The following is a 22,550-nucleotide window of genomic DNA, read 5'->3' on the forward strand; positions in this document are numbered from 1 at the left end:
CTTTGTGCGGAAAAATACGAGTTCCAGGGTGAGAAGAAGAGGCTGAGATAAGTTTGAAACGAATAAAGGGACGAATGAAGACGCAGACAGTACCTTTTGCAGCAATCAGAATGAACGTTTGTTTGTTCTTTTTACGATTTTCCGAACAAAGTAAATACAAATGTTAATCCTATCTAGAAAATTTTACCAGATATCTATCGTCTTTGTTCGTACTGTGATTCCGAAACTCGAGAAAATCTTTATCTTTTACGAAATAAATGTTAGTTTATCAATTAAGCAATCAACAACAAGGAATTTTAATCGACTTACATTCGCTGGCAGACTTAGGGACGAGATGTTGATGCTCCAATTGGGCTCCATTCAGTGGCGGATCTGAAAGCAAAATTCACCTTCCGTCAGTTCAACGTCAATTTAATTATTCGAGTATAGACACACGTAGTGAGAAGTGGACCGTACGTAATGACGAGGGGGGAAAGAAAGAAAGAAAAATTAGCCAAAAGGTGTCGACGATCGAAGTCACGTATCGCTGATTTTGATCGGCAGCGGCACTGGCATCGACGAGGGGCCTTGGAAAAGCCTCTGAACCGTATATAGACCAGGTAAAAGGGGTAGAGACACAAGAGGCGTAAATGTAGGTGAAACAGAGGAAGGCCTTCGCGAAAGAGAAGAGCTGCTGACGCCGTGGTGCGGTTTAAGCTCCACCCCAACACCGATTGGTCGATGAAACCCTGCCGGCAGAGAGGCAGAGCGGGTGCAGAAGGGAGAACGGAGACGTGTACACCCCCGACCCATCTTAAACGACCCTCCTGAAAATATATTATGCAACGCGTAACATGTGCAGACATTCGTAGTTTTGATAGCCTTTAAACCGGCACGTACCAGCCAAAGATTTTCACATGATTTTCGCCCGGTTACGCGTACAGATTCCTTCTGATACGCTTGAAACCATCCAGAATCCTCTGAGCTTCTTCTTCTTTGCTCGACAAATATGAACGCGTACTAGTAGCGTAACAGAAGGACACACGTTCCTTACGTTTCAGTATTTATTACTCAAAAAGTTTCCGTGAATTTTCTATGAACGTTTAATCCACCACGTAGTTCGTCGTTTCTTTCACGCAACGTTAAATCGATCTTTTTCCATTGTCAGGTTAAAAGCTGGCCTAACAGAAGAAAGAGAAATTATATTTTCCCAATTATACTCGCATATACGTAGAAACTCTTGGAATTTCAAGCACACTGAAAAACAAGGCGTTCGAAAATATTTTGCAGCACGGCGAATTTCATCCGAGGTAGCTCACGGAATACTTTCCACTCGTATTAAAATCAAACGAGAAATTGGTGGCGTTCGGCGCGTGCTCTGGAGATGATGAAGATGGTGTCACGAAGATTTACACGACGCGTACAGGCGACCGAATAATTCTTGACGTAAGATGAGAGCTCGTCGTTATCAATTTTTTGATACCGCTATCCAAACAAACGCTTCCCCGGCACAACTGGTGTTCTATGAAATATCGTACGCTCAAGAAATTTCCGATCTAGAAGATTTACTTTCAAAACGTTTTATATATTTCGATACGTGTCCTTTGATCTAAATCATCGTACTAATGTTTCGACCATTTATTCGCCGGCTAATTTTTTAATTAAAAACGTAACTTCCTCTACACGGTTTTCCATAAGAAAATCTAGATGTGAGAAAAATATTAGTTTAACGGAGGTATCGAGCGAGGAACATTGTCTCGGACGAAAGCTTTCCGCGATATTAGCGGATAAAAGCAATAACATTAATGCTCCGCGTGTGGGGGAATCGAATCAATTTAAAAACACTTCTATGAATCATGAAAACCCGTGACACGTGACAGGCAGTCCAACGGTAAAAAGAAATTTTGAAATAAGACGTAGCGAGTTAAAAGATATATTGCTCGAGCGTAGCGTGTCGCGGAAGTAAAAGAAGAAAAGAGGAAAACGAAGTGTCAGGTATCCTACATTTGATCATCAAGAAGTCACACTCGATCTCGAAGATTACAAGGTGTGTCATATACGCAGACACGAACTATAATAGAAGAAGAAGAAGAAGAAGCTAGCGAACAAATGGACCAAGGATGGACACCTATTTCGATGTTTGCGAGTGCAATCACGACGATAGTTTCGATAAGATACAACACGAGTAGGCGATACGATAGAAAATAGAAAGACGAACGACATTCGACGCGACACCCGTTGATTCTCGAAATTACAGGCTCGTTTGCTGATCGGTGTTGACGCTCATCAACAGCTCGCGATAGCGAGCCCCGGAACGTGACATCGGAACTCGGTGCCCACGGAGATCAGCCCAGACATCGTTTCCTCCTCGGCAAGATAAAGTGACACTGAACGTGACACTGCACCCGCGTGCGTTATCTCGATCTTTGGAACCTACAACTTTTCGCATTTCGTACTGTCCTCGCCTGGTCGATTATTATTGGTGCACGTTAAAATGCTACACGATGTAGCAACGTATTACACGGACTAATCGTATTATAGTAATTTGTTAATGGAACGGCGTACGCTAGGGGAAGTCTGGATTGAATTCTTAGGGGTCAGAAATCCCGGAGGATTTGGTGAAACGAGCAACGACATTTTGGTGATTCGGTTTCAATTTTCAGTGGACGTAGCTGATTAATAGACTCGAATTAACCTACTTCTACCCATTGTCAGAACAAGTAAGAAATAACGGTGCTGCATCGAAATAGAAGGTAGACCGTAGAAAAGAAATTCAAGCCCTAATGCAAAAAGACATTTTCATCCATTCTCTTTGAAAGAATTTCTCACAGCGATATCAGATACGATACGTCATATCGCATCCTCCTTGTGCACGACATCGTACAAAGAAACGCGACTAGAAATTTCTCGTCATTGGTATCTGCGCTCGTGTCACAAGCTGCTGTTCCCCTGTATCGCGAAAAATAGGTTCGTAACTTTGGGAATCAGGGCGACGCGGCGCGACACACGCTGCTGAAAGCCGGTAATCGAATTGTGCCTCGGTTCTCTGAGATTCAGGTGTCACGGGGGAGACAAGATCTCGCCGGAGGATAAAGGGGAAGCGAATCAAGGGATGTACAAGGGAATGTGTAACATTGGCAAAGCGTACGAAACTTGGACAGATTTTGATGAATATTGAAACCGCGGCGTAAACGTGTGCACGTTTTCCAGCAAACTCTGGCAGATATTTAAAACAGAGAAAATGGGTCGTCAACTTTTTCTTTTTTCTTCCCGCGAATCTTGACGTGCACTTACGAAGATGAGGCCCGCGTAGCTTCTTCCTCGCTCGTTTAATCAAACTCATTTAATCGTCGATATCGATACTTTGATTTTGTACCTGTCTCTTCGTTGCTGCGTGTAAATTGAATTTTTATTAAAAAGATATATCTCTATGCAGTACGTCGCCCGTCTTGGATACGGTCAAGACATCGCGAGATGAGAAGCATATTTTCGCGCATAATATTACTCAGGAAAATGAGACACAACCGTTGGCGTCCTGTTTCTCGTCTGATGCACCGGAAAAGGAACTGGGAGCCCTCCCGGGGCTAAAGTCGAAATTGCTTTTGGACACGAAAGCAATATCGTAGGCACACGGAACTTACTGCTACCACCATCAGAATTTTCAAGTTTGCTTTACGTATAATGCCAGAATATCTCGATAAAGCGACGGATTATAAGGAAAGCTTCAAACACGAGGATAAAAAGCTTTAAACGTAACTCAATTTCCAGGGATCCGTTTTACCGCAAGGATCATGAAATTTGCTTTGTCGAATTCTCGGCTACTTTCGAAGTTAAACGATCCACGTTTCTCGTTATCTCCTAAACAGTGCAAGGAACGTAACGAAGGAGCCAATTTATCCGAAACTTCTTATCGATCGAGTACGGTTTAAGACTTTGAAAACATGAAATCTCCAACAGGAAAACACGGAGAACGAATAAAATGGCTCTCTCTCCGAAGTTTCCCAAACGGAGTAAAAAAATTCTCAGAAACAGCTCCCTCTATCCTTCAAGAGAGTACGAAAACAAATCGTCAGTGGAAATTTTTTCTCGCGTCGACACATGTAACAAACGCGTTGCACGCGACAATGGGCGACCGGACGAAGAAACGCAAAAATCCAGCCGGTTGAATCACCCGGATGATTGCAGAAGCCGCTGCAAACCGCTTTAAGTGATACGCCGCGTGTGTGTGAAAACAATAACGGCGTAATTGGGCCAATAATAAAATAATTGTTAGCGCTTGGGTGTTGCTTATGCGCGTGCCTATCCACGTCTCGACCGCGTATCGTCCTGTTCCAATTGTCTTACGCAAGCCCGAGAAATTTTCTCGCTAAATAATAAACCCTGAACGCTTAAATCTTCATCAAACGTCGATGTTCGTGATCCAGTCGGGGGCAACCTTCGCGGAAACCATGCTTGCCATTGTGACGATTGTGGAACAGCACGACGATGATAAATGTCTCATAAACGTAGTTTTCGCTTAACAAGAGTAACTTAACTGACATCTTAATACATTTTTTGGATCTTCTGATTTCTTTGAGACGATGATTAGAAGTGGAAGTACGTATTTATAATTCACTATCTGGTAATTTAGAAACTTATTTTTATTATAATTATAAAATTAGAACACGTTAAACCGTCGTGATTTGATTAATTTCTAATTAATTTTTTATTTGTGTTTGAGACGACGATCGTATAACGTTGAATCGAAAATGTCCCCTTTTTCATTTGTCGTTTTTATTTCATTAGAATGCCACTAATAAACAGAAATCATCAAGGTAGAAATTAATGAACTTCGAGACAATATTTCAAAGCAAGAGCAACGAATTTATGAAGCTCTGAAAATCCAGTCCGACTAAATAATCCGTGCAGATTATCTTCACACGGCTGTTTAACGCACGGTTGAACATGTTCATCAGATTGGAAACGCAAAGACGTGTGTTGCAAATGTGCACGTTTTCCACGAAGACCATTCGCGTTTCCCATGTTCGTTTGCCCGTTGGAAATAAATCGATGGAAACGTGGCTTCAAAGCGTGCCGCCTTCCGCGATTGCGTGGGTGGTTAAGAGCAGAACGATTAATTGAAAAGTCAGGGATCAATGGACACCGCGTGTCTAAAGTTTGCGATCCTCTTCGACCTGCAGGTCTTTGAAAATATCTCAAGTATGGATGCAACGCCGTGCAACTGAGTGTGTGCACAGTTGTGCGTTGTTTTATCTTCGTTGCAATTGTGTTACGTCTGAAACGTGGGATATTTCACCGCGAGAATTCCGTGACGAGAATTCGATGATATTTTCGTAAATTATGAAACTTGTAATTAAATTCGAAGAAAATATTTACAGAGGAAAACTTACTTCTATTTATAATAAAATATATCGTAAATGTTCACCGTGCTAATTCGTTAGCTACCGCCACTGTGTCGTCGCAACTAAGTACTTAACACATTAATTTATATTTGCTCGATCATCGTATCCATGCAAACCGAATTTGGTAACTTCTAATTATAATTAGCTATTCCTTTATTTATCTGCACATCAATTTCAATCGCGATAAATAATTCCTACTCAGTTAAGAGTCAGAAACAACAAAGATCCACTGGATATCATTATTGACGCAAATTAGTTACATTAAATTAAACGATTCCAGGCAATTTCGTTTGTAAATTCGAAGCGAACCGAGAGGCTGTTTCATTCATGAATCTTTGGAGCGAGCGACGACGTAAGAGCGGTTGGACGTTGCACGAAGCAGATAGCTGTGGGAAAGATCGTTCCACCGAGAGCTCGGCGTGTCAATTGACATTTATTCCCGGGGATACGTCACAAATTCTCGAGGAGAAACAGCCCAGCCTGTGTCCAGGCAGACGGTCGTGTATTAATATCTGAATTACGCCAACTGTCGTGGCAGCGGCTGCTTTTGTTCCGTTCCAGCCGCGTCTATCACGTCCAGGATAAACTTAAAAATATATCCACGGAAAGATACCGATACACGAACAAGCGGAGAAAGCATAACCGGCAGCTGTTGGCAAATTTACGAGAACGTGATCGTTTTATAGAGCGATCTATCGTTTTCAGGAGTAAATCGTTCTTATACTTGGAAAGTTTATGGCGATGTCTCGGGAATATTATTTTTATTAGATTATATAAAAGACAATATTTTCTGCAATCGAACAACAGATTTTATAGAAAAGTGTTCGAAGTAATACCAATAACGATCGTACGAGAGAGACCGGATCTCCAAGCTTAGAATAGAACTCGAAGCTAAGAGTTCTCACAATTTTTCTGTTATATAATTTCGTCTACTATGCGCTGTATTGCGCATCGGACAATGATTATGATGTGTGCAAATATGAGAAAATAAAAGTTGGGTAAAAATAGAGCGAATGGACGAAAGGAACGGACATACGAGGAATGAGAGAAAGCTATAGAGGGTGGCATTGAGCGAAAGAAAAATAAAAGATGAGAAGAAAGATTGAGAAAAGGAAAGAGATTTATGGCAAGTGCGCCGTTCTCGCAGATTCTCAAGATTGCCGATTTACCCTGTGATCGATAAGCGTGTTCGACTCGCGATCGAGGATGAGCTTTTCAGCATCCGAAAAAACTAAAAAATAGTTGACAAAAATTCGTCGAATGAAAATTAAAACTCAAATCGTTCTCTGCTATCTAGACGTACATAAAATTCTTTGAACGGCAGAATTTCGGAAGCCTTTTAACACGGAACTTCGGATAGCGTCGCGATGTACAGTTATGTGTTTCTTTAAATAACCGAAGGTTGACGCTATCTGTCACTCGAATCTTTCCATCGACAAGGAGACAAAATTCCGTGAAATTTCTCGCGACGATCTCGTCGAAAGAGACGAACGACCCAGATCCAGCGCGTTCTGAACAAAAGCGTTTACGATGGTGGAGCGCGAAGAGCTGCGCTTTTGAGAATTCATTGGTGATGAGTTTTCGAAGAACTTGGTGTCACGGAACGGACAAAGGGAATGCTGGAACAGAACACGCCAAGTAGAATGCTCGCCAACCTCGCAACATCGTAGTTTCCCGAAATAATCCAGCGCACGACCAAATAAACGAACACCGGATATATCGTATTTGTAAGGGAAGTGGCGCGACCCACGAGCGCTGTTACGCTTTACAAAACTGTTTCCTTCGAGATTTCAATGCCTCGCGAGAGCTTCCACAAATTCCCTCCGCGAATGAAGATTTATCGAAGAACAAGTTACTCCATACTGGCAACTTTGAAAAATAACTCTCTTTCTTTCTTTCGGAGGTATCGAGTGGAAGGAGTTTTGTTCGCAACATTGTAAAGTTCCTAGGCGAATAAGTAACTCGAGTAACTCTCTCTGTTATACGCGCTCGTACATCATATTTCGAGCTCTTATATTCATTTAAATACACGAGAAAGGAAGTTATACAGCCCAAGCATGGTTCTCAATTGTCTTGCTTATTTTTCAAACCACTTCTACTAACAGATACGACTACGTTAAAAATTCCACTCGTTAATCCCTGAGAAAAAGTTCAACGATAAATTAAAACAACATTCTCTACGCGCAACAAAATCTTCTGAAAAATTTGCAGGCTCACAATCGCGTGACACGTTCTCCAAGTAGTCTGCGCTACAAAGAAACGAGGAACTGAACGGAGGGAAGGAGCTCGATTGAAAAGAACTGGGCATCTGAAAATAATCTTTCCACGGATAAGCTGGGAACGCTCGAAACGCGTGGCGTCGGCAAAAGGCTGGACCATGGGTTCGTATAGTCGACGGTCGACGTTGGCATAATTCTCTGTTGATAAACACATAGGCAGTGGAATGGAGACTGTAGGGCTGTGAGGTCTGGCACGCTGCCATGGCTGGCAAAACGTCTGAACTACGTCTCCGTAATACGACGCGGCGCCGCGTCATACGTCGCTGGAAAGACGTGTATGCATAATACATTCAGGCGTGAACACACGCGCACGATACCGCTGGATACACAATGCCATCTACGATCTGAAAGCGAAAAATCTGTTAAAACGTGCCTCATTTATGCGGACATAGCGGAGAGCTTTCTTGTTAGTTCACCTCCTCCTTCTCGCTCTTCTCCTTTCGCCGCCGCCTCCTCTTTCCATCTTTCTTTCCTCCCGAGGAACGCTGTTAATCGCGTACGAGACCAGTGCCCCGAGGCACTGTCTGCTCTATACTTTAAAAAAGTTGTAAAACACCTCGAGAAACCATTCGTCAAACAGTCATTGAAATTCTACGTCGGTGGAATAAACGAGAGCTTTGTTTGTTCTGCGACACCTGACGATTCCTTAAGAAAGGTGTCTCGTCGCGATCCACGGAATCTGATGACACGAGCGGGCAATTGTTATATCGGTTATTGTAATCCATCGTTTTATTTTTGCTCTTTGCATGCAAGATACCTCTGTTTCCTTACACTTTGTAACGTGGATTTCTGCTTTAAGTGACAGTGATGAAGTCTCGTGACTCGTCTCAAACATTAAGCAATCTACTCTGCGTGTAAAACGTAGAACGTCCAAAAGCCGAAAATAGCGTGTCAAAGTCAGTTAGCACGTAACAGAGGAATATGGAAGGTTACAATGAAAATCGTCAGCGAAGATGGAGAATACACTGCGGACACGTTGGATTAAACAGCAAATTCTGAGGATTAGTGGACAGTCGTGAACAGACCGTGTTGCGTTCCAATCTAACAGCACTGGCTAGCGAGTAAAGGTCGAACTAATTAATTATTATGAAACAGGCTGCTCAAAAGCCGCTCTGAGGACACAGCGGCAAGTACACACAACCATGTTTGAGCGTGTGTTCGATTAAGGAGACAGAGTTCATGGATTTTGAGGGTTGAATTAATTTTGACAATATGGTGTTTGTTGATTTTCAAATTGATGCCTCAAGGTTTACTATTAAAGTTAAATTACTTCTGGGAAGCCTGTTTAATTATTTGATAAATTAAAAGCTCCGTATTTGTAAGAAAATAATCCTTCGACGGAGTAAAATCATTTAATCGGTCGTTTGAGCGGATATGATAAAAGTTTTGGCATAGTTAAGTTAAACAAATAAAGTCATCCCTCTTCCAACAGTAGGAATCTTGTAAAAGAGAGTCGTTTGTGAAAGGGGATTCGAACGACATTGTTCTCCACGCCAGGTAGCTTGAATACAGCTAAGAAAGGGTTTCTACCATGCCTAAAGCCACACGTTCTACTTTCTGTTGTTTGAGGGCGCCACGTCTCTCGCATGACACCTCGACAAAAGACACGATATATTGCGCGAAACTGCTTCTACTTACCCCTCGACGAGGAGAACGAATCCGGAGAAACGTTCGCGTGATAAATGTTTTGGTATAATCTGAATCGTATTTCTCCTATCTTACATGCATTTCGCTCGATTCGATTCGAGTTCGTTCAACTCGAAGTCTCGAAGATAGCAAACTAGAACTTCTACTCTATTTCGTAACAAATCCATTTCAAAATTGTAGATATGATCGAAAAATTTGATATATTGACTATTCTGTCGTAATGGAGCAACTTGCTTCCGAGAAAGGTACATGTTTCTAACAGGGATGGGCGTCAACATCCACAGATTTATCTGCTAAATCTACGAACAGAGAAAATATGATGTCGCCCATCGCGTGTACGTTCACGGAACACGTGACCTCAGAGTGCAATCCAACGGCAACACGTACTCTGACACTTTACTCGTCGATATTCCACGATTCAAACTTTCTTTCCCTTCGAAACAACTCGCTCTACCAAGATAATACGCGTGTTTCATTTATACAATTAAGCACGATGTTATTTTTCTGGCTAATTAAAGTCGCTATATTCGCGAACAAGACGAAGGACTACCATGTTCACCACGGTTTACGATTAAGTCTTAACAAGCAATAACACTCGAACAAGTTCATTACACGGCGCTTGTCACACGTTAGATGTCCACGTAGATTTCCTCGACGCCTAACGCGTGTCGTTCATAGACAAACGGAACACATGATAGAGCGAAAGGGATGAAGCGAAAGAGGGAAAGCGAAAGAGGAATCGGTAGATCGAGAGAGAAGGAAGGTAAGTGCACAAGTCCAGCTCGTGTATGAATCGCAGACAACCGTGCAACGAAATACAACGTGTAGAGTGGGGTTGCGTGATTATCGACCCCTCGTTGCCTCGGCTTTTGTAGCAGGGATGCAGCTGCCCCTTTTACCCCGCCGTGAACAGTTGGGTTTCTCGTCGACGAACTTCAGCCATCCAACAGCTAGAGAGACTACGAGTGGTTCTCATGCGAGCCACTACTGTTCAATGGTAACTAAAAGAGAGAAAGAGACCCTTTTGCGTGTCGTTCATGGTCGTCTCATAATCAGAGAGATGAAGATAATGTTTCGGGGTAGCGTGGAGAATAAAGTGCAGTGGAAGCGATAGCCGAAAGAAAGCGGCAATAAAGACGATTTAATGACGGAGATAATTGGTAGTTGATGCATTTGGAGATCGTAGAGTCGACTTGTATTTGGTAATAATTGCAGGTTCGCGAAACTTGTCGGAAAGTTGGTAAGCGTTACTTATCGGCAGATACGTTTAATTATCTCGAGGAGCCAGAGTCGCAGGGAACGGGATTAATAACTCTACAACTCCTCTCGTTACCAAAGTACAGTTCGCGAGGATTACGCAACGATAATTTGTCTGGAGAGACGAATTCGCGACAGTGGTGACACGAAACGAGCGATTAAGTTCTGCCTGTGATTCGAAATCGAAGCGATCATTTACATAACTCTCCGCGTTGAGGCTTCTTTCTATCGCCGATCTAACGCTATTGAGAAACACTGACACTCGATAATCAGATCTCGGTGGTTTGGGTAAAAGACCAAGGTGGTCGACCTTGACAATTGCGGCGTTACATCGATATTTTATTTTTGGAGCCGCCATTCTGTATATCTCGACAATGGCGAAAACGTGAATAAGCGTTTCTCTATACGTTTGTCGTTGCTTTACAAATCACCACGTTACTTGCCCTCGGTTGTCTTTTACATTCTCAACGTTTCACCCACGAAAGAAAACATAAACGAAGGAAACGTAGCTAATTATCCACGAATGATCAGATCCCTAGGGAACCGCTTATGCGGCTGCATCGAATTAGGTATAGGTACGCCACAAAGAAGCATCACTCTTCTACCTCCGTGATACGTAATAATTTCCTGATTTCATCAAACGTCCAATTTCTTATGCAAATCTACCGCGATCGTGGATATTGACTATTCGGAGACGACCACGCCTTTGGAAAACGTCCGAACGAAAATAGACAAGCCACGCATGTACGTAAAACGTCAAGGTCCAGAGTTAGAATCTCTTCTCGATGAAATACCAATCGTTCTCCAATAAAACACTGACTTACGAAACACGGTCGCGTAGAATTATTAAGCGTCTAACCGATCGATAGTTAAAGGACACGCGACGAACCGTAATTTTGCAAAATAAGCCGGAAAAAGTCAACAGCAGGTAGATCAACCGATCGGTAAACGAAACAAAACCTTGAAGGTCGCTTAGTCAGCGCGAAAACGTCTGGAAATCGGTAACGCGATGCCGTCAGTGTATCCAGGCGCCTGGTGGAGTCACGATAGCGTGGTATGTGTAGCACGACGATATCCAACGTTGGACTGGACTGGTTTCTCCGAACCGACATGGTGTTGCGTTGCGTGGACGCGTAACTTGCGGTTACAGCCGTCGCGTCGATAGCCATCGGTCATTTTAAACTTGTTTAACCATCCTCTAAATTAATACAGATGATAATGTGTAGGCGCCAAGTTTCGCGCGTCTTCCATGTTTGTTTTCAAGCCAATGTTCGATTCTTTCAAGTTGAATATCTTCGAGGAATAATTATTCAAATGTAAGAGGAATTATTTATATCGAATAGGAACTATCGTCGTTCTTGCTAAGAAAAGAAGTGGAAAGATACCGGTCTTTCGATCTTGGGGATGACTCGAACCGATAGATAAGAAATCTAGTCAATAGCGAAGAAGTTAAATTCGCAAATAACAGTATCGAGATTGTCTGACAGAAGTTTGGATGCAAAATACGAAGGGACTAATTTTCTTAATTAATCGTTTCATTTCAGAAATTTATCGCCATGCCTGCTGGTGGTGGGCCTCCGCGAAGATCGATCGACCTTGACGCGAAAACCTTTAACAGAGTGGAACTCTGTTCAACGTTTCAACGGATATATTTTTAATGCCGTTAAAATAGAAAATATTCGGTCTTCTGCGCAAATTTATAGTTACGTTAACGACTCAGCACAATCGTGTGAGATTGGTGAAAACTACTCAGAGAAGCCTTAGTCGATTGCTCCAGGATATGTAAATTATGGGGTATTATGTATGCACGCGCATGCGTGTGCGTATGTGTGTGCATGTTTTGAACAGGTAGCTGGATTATCGCTTGCAAAATTTCTCTCGTATAACGCGACATGCATATCCGAGCATAATCGTAAATGAAGCAACTCTCTCGCGTTCACTTGTACGTTTAACCTTTTGGAGTTTAACACGTGCGGAGCAAAAAACTAAATAAAAACAAGCACTTACCATAGTCCAGCGATGGTTGTTGATGCTGCGCGTATTGCGACGTATTATTGGCCGGTGTAACTCGGAAACGATCCATTCTTCGTTATCCTCAATGAACACCACCACCAAAACAACACCAAACAATCTCTTCACCTCCGATTGCTCGATGCGCACACCGTTTATTCTCGATTAACGCGAACCGCGCAATAAGTTAGCCGGGGATGCTGGTTAACGACGAAACACCCGCACTTTCGTTTACGATGATTGGTGAACGCGTTCTCCATTCGCCGGTGCGGTGTTACAGGCTTCTGGTAGCCGTGCTGTGACTGTGTGCCACTGACAACACCACGAGAAACAGACAGCCGACCAGACACAGAGCGTGCAAGAGGGACAATAAAAGAGCGAGTACGAAAGGGAGGGAGAACGTAGCAACTACAAATGATCGTAGGTGGGAAAGAAACAGAAATTGCAGAAACGAGAGTGTGCGTTCGTGTGTTCTCTATCGAATGTCTTTATCACACCTACGGATGTGTGTACGCCACAGCCGCGCCTCGCGTCTCGTGTCTCGCACGTTTTGTCGAGCCGCTCGGTGCTGAATCCCGGACGAGCGTGCAACGCGTGCTGTATGCGATAACGCCGCCTCTGCTCGCCCATAAACTCGCCAACGGAGGGGTACACTACTCTCCACAGATCCGCGTGTTAGGACACGTCTCTATGTGTATCCTTATTTCTGTCTTTCTTCCGCTTCTTCGTGAGCAACGACCGCACTCCGTTTGGGATACCGTCTGTGCCTGCTGCGCTGACACAAGGACTCTACTCGTGACTTCAGTCTGATCGGCTGTTTTATATGTGTAAGATACTCACGCGTGTGTGCACGCGTATACGCCAGGGGGCCCCTCGATAGAACGCTTTTGCCGACTGTCGAGCGCCGCAACCAGAGCACCCACGTGTGCGTGCATGCAACCGGCTTTCCCCAGGATCGTACCAATCGCGAAACTACCCTCTTTAGTCCGCCATTGGCCTTCATCGAACGATGGTAGGAGGGGCGTTACGTTGCCAGGGCACTGAAAACCTGAAAGATATTAACATGTTAATTTCTTGTACTGGGAAGGTTGTTATGTTAATAAATAAAGTTGTAAATATATAATCAAAATTTTGAGATAGAACTTTCCGACCAAACTATAATTTGGAACAAAGTATATGACTACTCCGAATCAATATGTGGAGCGGTAATTAGTAGTATTTGTTAAAGAGCAATTCGAAAGATCACGTTTGGATAAGATAAAAAGCAGAGTATAAACGATAAGGTTATACGACCTTCGTTATTATAAAAAAGAGTCGTAAGATCGTTCTGAGATGGTTTAAACGTGATAAAAGTAGAGGAAAGTCGAATGTTATCCTACGTTTCTTGGCTACGCTCCAAAATCTTCTTTCTCTAGAATTATATCACTCCTGCAAATTACCGGAATTCAATTAATTTAATCATAACCAATTCAGAACGAAATTATTAATCTCCGACATACAGCTACAACTACGATACAGTTTGTCCTACCAATTGTCATATACTCGAAACTTTTGACAAAGCGTGCGCGACAATAAATCGTGGAGTTATTGCCACGAACGATACATGAGCGCGGCCACGTGTATGCGTGCATCCGCACCGGCTTTTTCCAGGACCGTAACTACATCACGATATGCCATCCTCCTTTGCCAATTTCGCGCTTTGACAAAGAAGATCCCAAAGAGAATTTCTCGAGTTTCGATACTCGTGGTCAATGTCCCTAACGAAAATGAGCCGCTTTCATTTCCGGCCTTTATGTATACAGATACGTATTTACAATTCAAATGGATATGCAGCCATGGTTTCGCCGCAGGAAAACCGAAAAGGACTTTGGCGCGTGAGTATTGATTATCAGGGAATCTCTTTAAGTGCACCTCGGAATACTTAAACGGGTAATTACCAATTGGATTTTTATCTGCCAGATATTGAAGTGATTATCGAGCGTGTTAACACTCAGAATCGATCGATGATCGAAAAACGATCATAACGCATAAATTCTGCAAAGAGCAAAATTTATATCTGATTATTCAAAGGTACATACACATATACGCTCCCATGAATCACGTGAATGCATTATACATTGTATGCAGGCATGAGTATCCTGTATTTCAGAGTCACGCTGTTATGCTACGGTGATAACACAACTGTAACCGAATTGCTACATTTTCCTCCACAATACGGTGAGTAATCACACAACTTCATCGGTTGCCTGTATCCTGTTCTAGGTGGCAGCAGGAAACGGAAGCCTCTCCTTCGGGAAAATTCCACTGCGCGCACTGTTTTGCATCTCGAATCCTTCCCAAAGGGTTAACGATACACAGACAGACAATCTTGATTTGCAAAATAAAGCCAAACTATGAAAGTGGAAGTTACTATCTATCTGACATTATGTTTTGTATACTTATCGCTTCGTTCAACATCGTAAATTACAACATGCTGTTTATTCTAAATTGCTGAATTCTTATCGGACACAATTTGGTCTTTCTTTGTATCGTACAATTTAATTACCCATTGAAATGTTACCTCAATTTAGCGGCATTTCAACGAGACGATACCGTGAATGTTGCTAGTGATATACGGCCCTTGAAAGAGCAACATGACGTTGAAGGGCGTGTAGATTTCAAAGGTTGTGCATATCACGAACATTTGATTGAGAGTCTCGGAAATTTGTTCTACTATCAACGGCAAGAAAAAGCTATTCTGTGTTAATTGAAAAACTATCCAACGACCGATATTCAAGAAGCGTCTCTTCTTTATAAAGACTAACACAGAGAGAAATAGAAGTGTAACTGAAGGTGGATTGTGCTTCTATGTGCACGTTGCGATGTATTTTATTTTTCGCACAACTATCTTCCTCTGTAAGGAGGTCACGATTTACGACTTTAAACTCGACGCTGCAAAATATAAGAAGCTCGTGACAAGTAGTTGGATATTAGCAAACCTAGGATCCGACATCATACGTCCGTAAGCCATTTTAATCGAAAGAAAAATCGCATCAGCATTTCAAATGCATGGAGATCGGTAAAGTGCGCTACTTTAGTGCAGAAGCTAGGCTTAAGCTAGAATCCGTGAAGTCCCCGGCTTTCGCGTATTTTCGCGTTCCATTGATAATGCAAATCCATTGTCACTATCGTTGCTTCTGTTCGTCTCGACAATCTATATCTATATATATATATATATATATATATATACAGATATATATGTATATACATATATAAGTGCCCTGTGTGCGACATATTTTCAAAAGCGCAGCAGATTCGAGTGCCGCAGATAGCTTATCGATTACTCGGTTTCAATGCATTAATTCAATGTCCAAATATCTATTGCATCCTTAACTTAAATAGCGAAAAATGTTAAAATCAAGGACAATGTACATGTTTGGTGATAATAAAACGTAAAATAAAGATGTTGAAAGGAATCAGAGGTCAGTGAAACGTCGGGAATTTTCCGATCCTTGTTCACTTAAGGTCGGCGAGCTTCTGTTCGGCGTACTCCGAACGAATACAAGAGATTCGAAGGGAGGCACAAACAGGAATTGGCTGGTCGATGCTCCTTAACGTTCGAGATACAGTGTAATGCAGGGGAAGACGACACATCTGTGCTGTTGTGCGTGAATTTTTTTCGGAGCCACCGAGAAAGCACATTTCTCTTTCTCTCTTTGTTCCGCTCGACGTTTTACCGAAACAGCTGATCGTTTGCCCCTTTAATTGCATCGCGGCTGGGTTCGTCGACGCCGCGGTAAGTTGCTGGATATTTCAATAAAAATTCGCCATAGTGTATGCTCATTTAGTGGGGCAATCTTGTACGGTAAAGCGTGTCTGTGAATACGGTCGAGTGTCTCGTTCCTCGGTGTACGGTAAGTGCTACTACTTCAAGCGTCTTTTGTAGGTTAGGAAGCGCCTTTCGCCTTTAAAGCTCCATACACAATGTTTCCCTGGATTGTCTGTGTATGTAGAAGTTACAGATGCCATGGAATCCTATTCCGACAGAAATAATTTTCTATCTATAAAACTTGTGATTTTGTTAGTGTAATTATTGAGAATGCCATCGTGTTTGCTCGTGAAATTCGATTTACTATAAAGCGACTGAGCTTTTTTGTTCCATTAGGTTCCATTACTTTTTCAGTTGCAGAGAATTAACGAAGTAAATCATCTTTTTAGATTCGATATCGAGTGCTTTTTCTTTTTAATTAGATGCAGTCGAAAATATTATGGCTCAATTTTTTGATATTTATTGTATGTATTTCGAAACAGGATAGAGTTTAGTTAAATACAATAAAATTAGAAATTAAGTGTAAATTAATGTTAGTTCGAATCTAAAGCTACAAATATAATTTATAATTTTTCACTCTACATATTTCAAAATATTCAGGTACGCTGCTGTTATTTAAATTTTTCGTAATTAATTTGTTGATATAGAAAAAAAATTTGTTACCTGCTCAGCGTTACAAAGAGAGTATCTTGGAAAGTGTGAAATAAAATTTTCAATGTTTTAATGTAAGTGGAAAATGATAAATTTATATTCGACCGCATTCGTAACACGCGCTTCTTCGAACGACGCGTCGCCATGACAGGGCAGCTGGCGAATAAACGTTGGACCGGGGGAACGAAAGACATGCATCCACCATAACGGCTTGGCAGGGCTTGGAGTTCTGTGACGTCTTCAATGGCTGCCGCCGTATTGCTTATGCATGTAACGGAGCGCGGTACTCTCACAAACCGCGTTCCGTACTGGTTTACGACGTAGTGTTTACTATTTATCGTTAGAATATTCTATCAGGCTGTGAGCCAACGTGCAAACCATGGGCTCGAAGAAGCATAAAAAGCACAAGCGCGAAAGGCACGAAGGTGAGGATCAGGACTAAATCCGGTGTATCTCGATCGTTTTATCATTTCTGATCACTTTTAATTATTCCTTAACATCATCAATGGCATCATAGGTCGCCACATTATTATGTTCCGCGTTTTGAACAGTACAAAATGCCGCACACTGTGTTTCTAGCAAAATACGAAACGCGCTTCGATCATCGTTCCACTGCAATATTTGTTTTTACATTTGTTAATCGATTCATAATCGCGACAGTTTGTTGCCACGTTATCAGGTGTTTTTGTTGTATACAGTATTTTGGAGCTTTCTTTTTCACATTGTAGATCGTAGCAACGAGTATTTTTGATTTCATCAATATTTCATTTTTTCTCATTTTTAATGTTTCTCTACTTGTTATCACTTGTCGATTTTTATATTATTGGAATATTTCACTGAATGTAATTCTATAGTGTTGACATTTGTGTCGATTATCTGAGGATTCAAATGAAAAGATCATCCATAAATACAAATGTGCTCAAGGTATGGAGATTGACACAGTACGAGGACCTTAATTGGTTGAAATTCTTGAACATTTTCATTGGAATCCTTTTTATACTCATAGTTTAATGATGCACAGGAATGTTGACTACGTTTTCACCACGGACAAACTGAGAGTGAGGTTGGAGTAGAAGTAAGGTGGATTCAAAAGTATAAACGAAGGTTCCATAGCAACAGGTGCGACGTGGAAGTAAGTGACGTGTAACAACAGACATGGACTGGTTGCACGACAGAAACTAGCTGTGCTTCCAAAATTACTCAGATGTCCCAACCCCTTTTAGTTCTTTTTTGTCTATTAAAATTAGTTGAAGTGCAACAAGATCTGTGATGAGACAAATTTGTTACAATTTTTTGCTATAAATATTTTGTGGATATTCATCTGGGATACATAGGATATCTGTTGCACTTCAATCACTTAGTTCCCTGGCTGTTATGTATTATGGCATCAGAAAGGCCATGTGCTTTTGCTTTACCTCGTTACGGGGTATTTTCAATTTCAAAAGTTGTTCCTTCCTTGATTATTCCTGCAGATTCAGTTGGTACATACAACAGTAATTATTTTATTGCATACTTCTCTATCAAGGTTTATTTAATTTAAGTCGAGCTACTTCCATCTCGCTTCCAGTTTGTTGAATGTGAAAACAAGGTCACTGTCCTGTTATAAAATCATCTTTATTATCATTATTATCAACATCTCCTTCTACCTTTCTGTTAATATCCTGTAGATTTTTATTAATTCAAAATTATACTTATTTTTTCATAACCCTGCAAGATTATTTAATGTAATATTTAGCACCATATTTTTACATTACAACACTATTACGCTGTTATTCTGCACTTCTGTATGATTTTCTGCAAGACATCTTTGTTGCATGCACTAGATATTATGTATAGCTTAATGCTTTGATGTCTTCATACATATTTAGTATATATATATACATGTAATCTTGATTTCTTGCAAATAATTTGCCCTTTCTTTTTTAACAGAAGAGCAGTATACAAGCACGGATAAACCCCGTACCTTGAAATTAATTTTGAAGGTTGGGGGTAGCAGTGGGACTCCTGAATACGGGAACGAATCCCCAAGCCAGACAACAATGTTATCCCAACATTTGGGTGTCTACCAACAACAGTTGGGTCTCAATTGTCCTGTAACACAAGAATCTGAATATGATAGATACGTAGGGCATAAAAAGCTTAAAAAGAAAAAGAAAAAGAAGGATAAAAGACACAAGCATCATCATAAAGATAAAAAGAGGAGAAGAGAGGAATCCAGTCAAGAATCAGTGGGAGATGCTGATGAAAGTTTAGCAGAAATCCCTAAAAAGATTCCTAATCATCAATTGTTACCTCCAAGGCCACCGTCTAGTGGGGAACATCGAGTTGGTGTTACTAGCCATATTAACTCTCTTTCTCCACATCGTGAACCTAGAACTTGTGTACTTAGGAAAATTGCCGAACGTACTCCTCTTCAACGACTATTGGAACACCTTCTTAGGTCAATGGAGAAACGTGACCCGCAGCAATTTTTTGCTTGGCCAGTCACAGATAGTATTGCACCTGGATACTCTCAGATCATTACTAATCCTATGGATTTTAGTACTATAAAGCAGAAAATAGACGATAATAGTTATCAAAACTTAAACGAATTCGTAGACGATTTTAAACTAATGTGTGATAACGCTACTACTTATAACCACCCAGATACAATTTATTACAAGGCAGCAAAGAAATTATTGCATGTTGGCCTAAAAATGGTTACACCTGAAAAGCTTCGTCAATTAAGACCTGTACTAACTTACATGCAGGATATCTCAAAAGAGGAGCTTGGGTTTGAATTGGGTACTGAAGATCCTAATAATCCAGACGTTCCCGTAACAGAGGAACAAATCGAACGGGAACGGGAACAGGAGGAACGTAACGAAGAGGCAGAAGAACTTCGAAAAGAGAACCAAAGGAAAATGAGATTAGCAAATTTAGGTAAATTTGAAGCCATTCCGGATGATATGACGCCGGAAGAAATCTTAAAACAAGCCCGAGGAGCCGCGAAAGTAGCATCGGACAAGTTAACGTTGAAAAGGTTGAATTCCAAGATGGGTTTCCTTAGACAAAAGAAAGACGGAACTACTAGTTTACAGATCATAGTGCCGGGAGACGGCGTGATTCCAGGAACTAATCAAAGACCAGTATCATTAGTGCAGCTTATAGGTAAATTGAATCATGGTACAGGAGCGTTAGCAGGATTCCGAGAAGATAGGAGAAATATGTCTAAACCAGTTAAACCTTTATATTACGGTGCCTTTGGTTCTTATGCTCCAAGTTACGATTCCACGTTCGCTAATCTGACAAAGGAGGAAACAGACTTGGTGTATCAGACATATGGCGACGAGACTGCTGTACAATATGCAGAATCCATATTAGACTTTGCTAAAGACTGTGATTATACGTTAACTATGGTCGATGATCTGTTGGATATCCTGACAGGAGGAGATCACAGAAAGACTAAGAAGTTCCTTGAGGAAAAGCGAAGACTCAAAGAGGAAGAAGAAAAGATAAAACATTTATTAGAGAAGCCTATGCAAGATGTTAATCGCAATATCCCAACTTTAGACAATATTAAAGTTGATATCGACCAACTGAAGACATTGTCAGAATTAGGAATTGATGTTAATTTTTTGGAGAATATGGGTAATTATACTTTAGAAAAAATTGGAGTATCTATAATAACTTACTTAGTACTAAATAGGTATTTACTTGTAATAACATCTGTAATTGTATTTTATTTTTTGTAGAGGAGGAATTGAAGCTGAACGAGGAGCGTACAACTTTACAGAATCGATTGGACGATACGTCCCAGATGTTAGGTCGTTTAAAGCAAGTGCAGCACGAACGACTCTCAGCTCCACCGCCCGCTCATTTGTCAAATGTTACTAAAGCGTCGGAGGCGGAAGTAATGATAGCCGAGAAAATCACAGACAATTTAACGGAAATAGCGAAGAAACTTCCTCCCTCAGCTATCGCTCCCGTAGACGGCTTGCGAAGAGCTATGGGCATAGCACCTCTTGGTGGGCCAGAACCCATGGAAGTAGAACCAATCACGCATAATCCAACCATCGTTGCGGAGAACAATCTCTTATCGCAAACTAGTAACAATCAAGTCGCGTCGAATCTGTTATCGGCTCCGTCACCGATTCAGAATACTAATTTACTCAGTCCAACCAGTCAACAAAATCAACCAATTAATATCGTGAATACGAATCAAGCACCTATTCAGATACAGATCGGAATGACGCATAATCAGACTCCTCCGTCTTTATTGAGCACGTCAGAGACTTCTGCGGTACCAGATTTAGAATCGGAGCTTCGAGAATTTCTAGAGAGTGATCCTACATTAGGACACTCACCACTCCATGACGATAAAACTTTGGAGGATATTTTATCCGAATCTTAGTATGTACGAATCTTGAGATATATGGTTTTTATTAAGATTTACCTTCTATAGGTTGTACATTTTATTAGCTATATACAGTAGATTTAACGTCAGTTTAATACCATAATTAATAAATGAGGTGGTATTGTGTAACGTAATGTATTTCAATCAACATCGCAGTTATTTTCTTTCAAAATATACATATATGTACATTATTTATGAAGTTTGCGTAACAAATTATATTATACGAAGCTTTATAAAATTTTAACTTACACTGTGAAATTGTTCAATTGAAATCATGAAAGAACATGTTTTAATACAATTATTTTTGTTTTTATTTTTAAAAAACATTGTTCAAGATGTAATTATAATTAACTACTGATAAAATGTTACGCAGACGGTTTTCTTAAAATATACAATCAATCTCTTTATATGAAATTCAATCTTCCCATTGTTAAATTACTCAGTAAATCATGAAATAATGAATTGTCATTTCTATTTTAAAATGAAAAAATGCGAATTTGTAAATATTCATAAAGTGTATTTTTAAAAACAATTCTTGTATTTTCTTTTACATTTCATGATAAATATAAAAAATATTGTTCTAAGTTTTAGATCAAGCTTTCATATTTTTTTATATCGATCAATTTATAAAAAAAATAGAATAGAACAAGAAATGAAAAAAGGTTTTTGTGTAAGGTGCATGGCAGTAAAAGCAAAGAAGTGACAAAATTTCAGCAAATAATAGTCAATCGTTATATATCACTATCTTGTTCGTTAAATACCTGTAAATGCCCATTGTATAAACACTATTGTATCATGTATTTATCACCTATCATTTCTATTTTATTTCAAATTGATGGGAGACGATAGAATAGGCACTTGTTCGAAATGCGTATTTCAAATACAAATTAATATGGCAAAATTAAAGCTAAAACGTTAATTTATATGAAAAGTTTACCCCGTATATTTTTCTGGCTTAGACAAACATCATAGAAGCAGGAAAAGTACCTTTTCTTTTATTTAATGAAGAAATTTAACATTAAAATATCGCAGATTTTAGCACCTACAATTCGCGCATTTAGTACTATATTTTACCGTACGGTAGCGCCAGCGAACACTTTTCCACCAATCATTGGCTTTCT

The 22,550-nt window shown here is 40.6% G+C and overlaps 2 protein-coding genes across 6 annotated transcripts in view; one reads left to right on the top strand and one right to left on the bottom strand.

Annotated features, from left to right (window-relative positions):
* Window positions 1-13,524, bottom strand: part of LOC126871688 (solute carrier family 12 member 4) — a 100,872-nt gene extending 87,348 nt beyond the window's left edge. The window contains exons 1-2 of one of the 2 annotated variants that reach the window (XM_050630752.1): window positions 12,572-13,524; window positions 310-372 (exon numbers count right to left, since the gene is read on the bottom strand). In XM_050630752.1, the coding sequence (XP_050486709.1) occupies window positions 310-372; window positions 12,572-12,647 (139 nt within the window). In that variant the 5' untranslated portion in view covers window positions 12,648-13,524. The remainder of the gene's footprint in view (window positions 1-309; window positions 373-12,571) is intronic. The other variant, XM_050630754.1, reaches the window with a different exon arrangement.
* A 2,316-nt stretch (window positions 13,525-15,840) lies between these two features.
* Window positions 15,841-22,019, top strand: LOC126871704 (bromodomain-containing protein 7). 4 transcript variants are annotated; one of them, XM_050630800.1, is made up of 4 exons: window positions 15,843-16,349; window positions 18,055-18,165; window positions 18,963-20,663; window positions 20,768-22,019. In XM_050630800.1, the coding sequence occupies exons 3-4, from the start codon at window positions 19,073-19,075 to the stop codon at window positions 21,424-21,426; spliced, it is 2,250 nt and encodes a 749-aa protein (XP_050486757.1). In that variant the 5' UTR covers window positions 15,843-16,349; window positions 18,055-18,165; window positions 18,963-19,072; the 3' UTR covers window positions 21,427-22,019. The 4 variants fall into 4 exon arrangements, with proteins under 4 accessions (XP_050486758.1, XP_050486757.1, XP_050486755.1 ...); XM_050630799.1 differs by lacking the exon at window positions 15,843-16,349 and adding an exon at window positions 16,491-17,458; XM_050630801.1 differs by lacking the exon at window positions 18,055-18,165 and having other exon boundaries at window positions 15,841-16,349.
* Window positions 22,020-22,550: the final 531 nt, after the last annotated feature.

Source organism: Bombus huntii, chromosome 12 (assembly GCF_024542735.1).
Source record: "Bombus huntii isolate Logan2020A chromosome 12, iyBomHunt1.1, whole genome shotgun sequence".
Lineage (NCBI taxonomy): Eukaryota > Metazoa > Arthropoda > Insecta > Hymenoptera > Apidae > Bombus > Bombus huntii.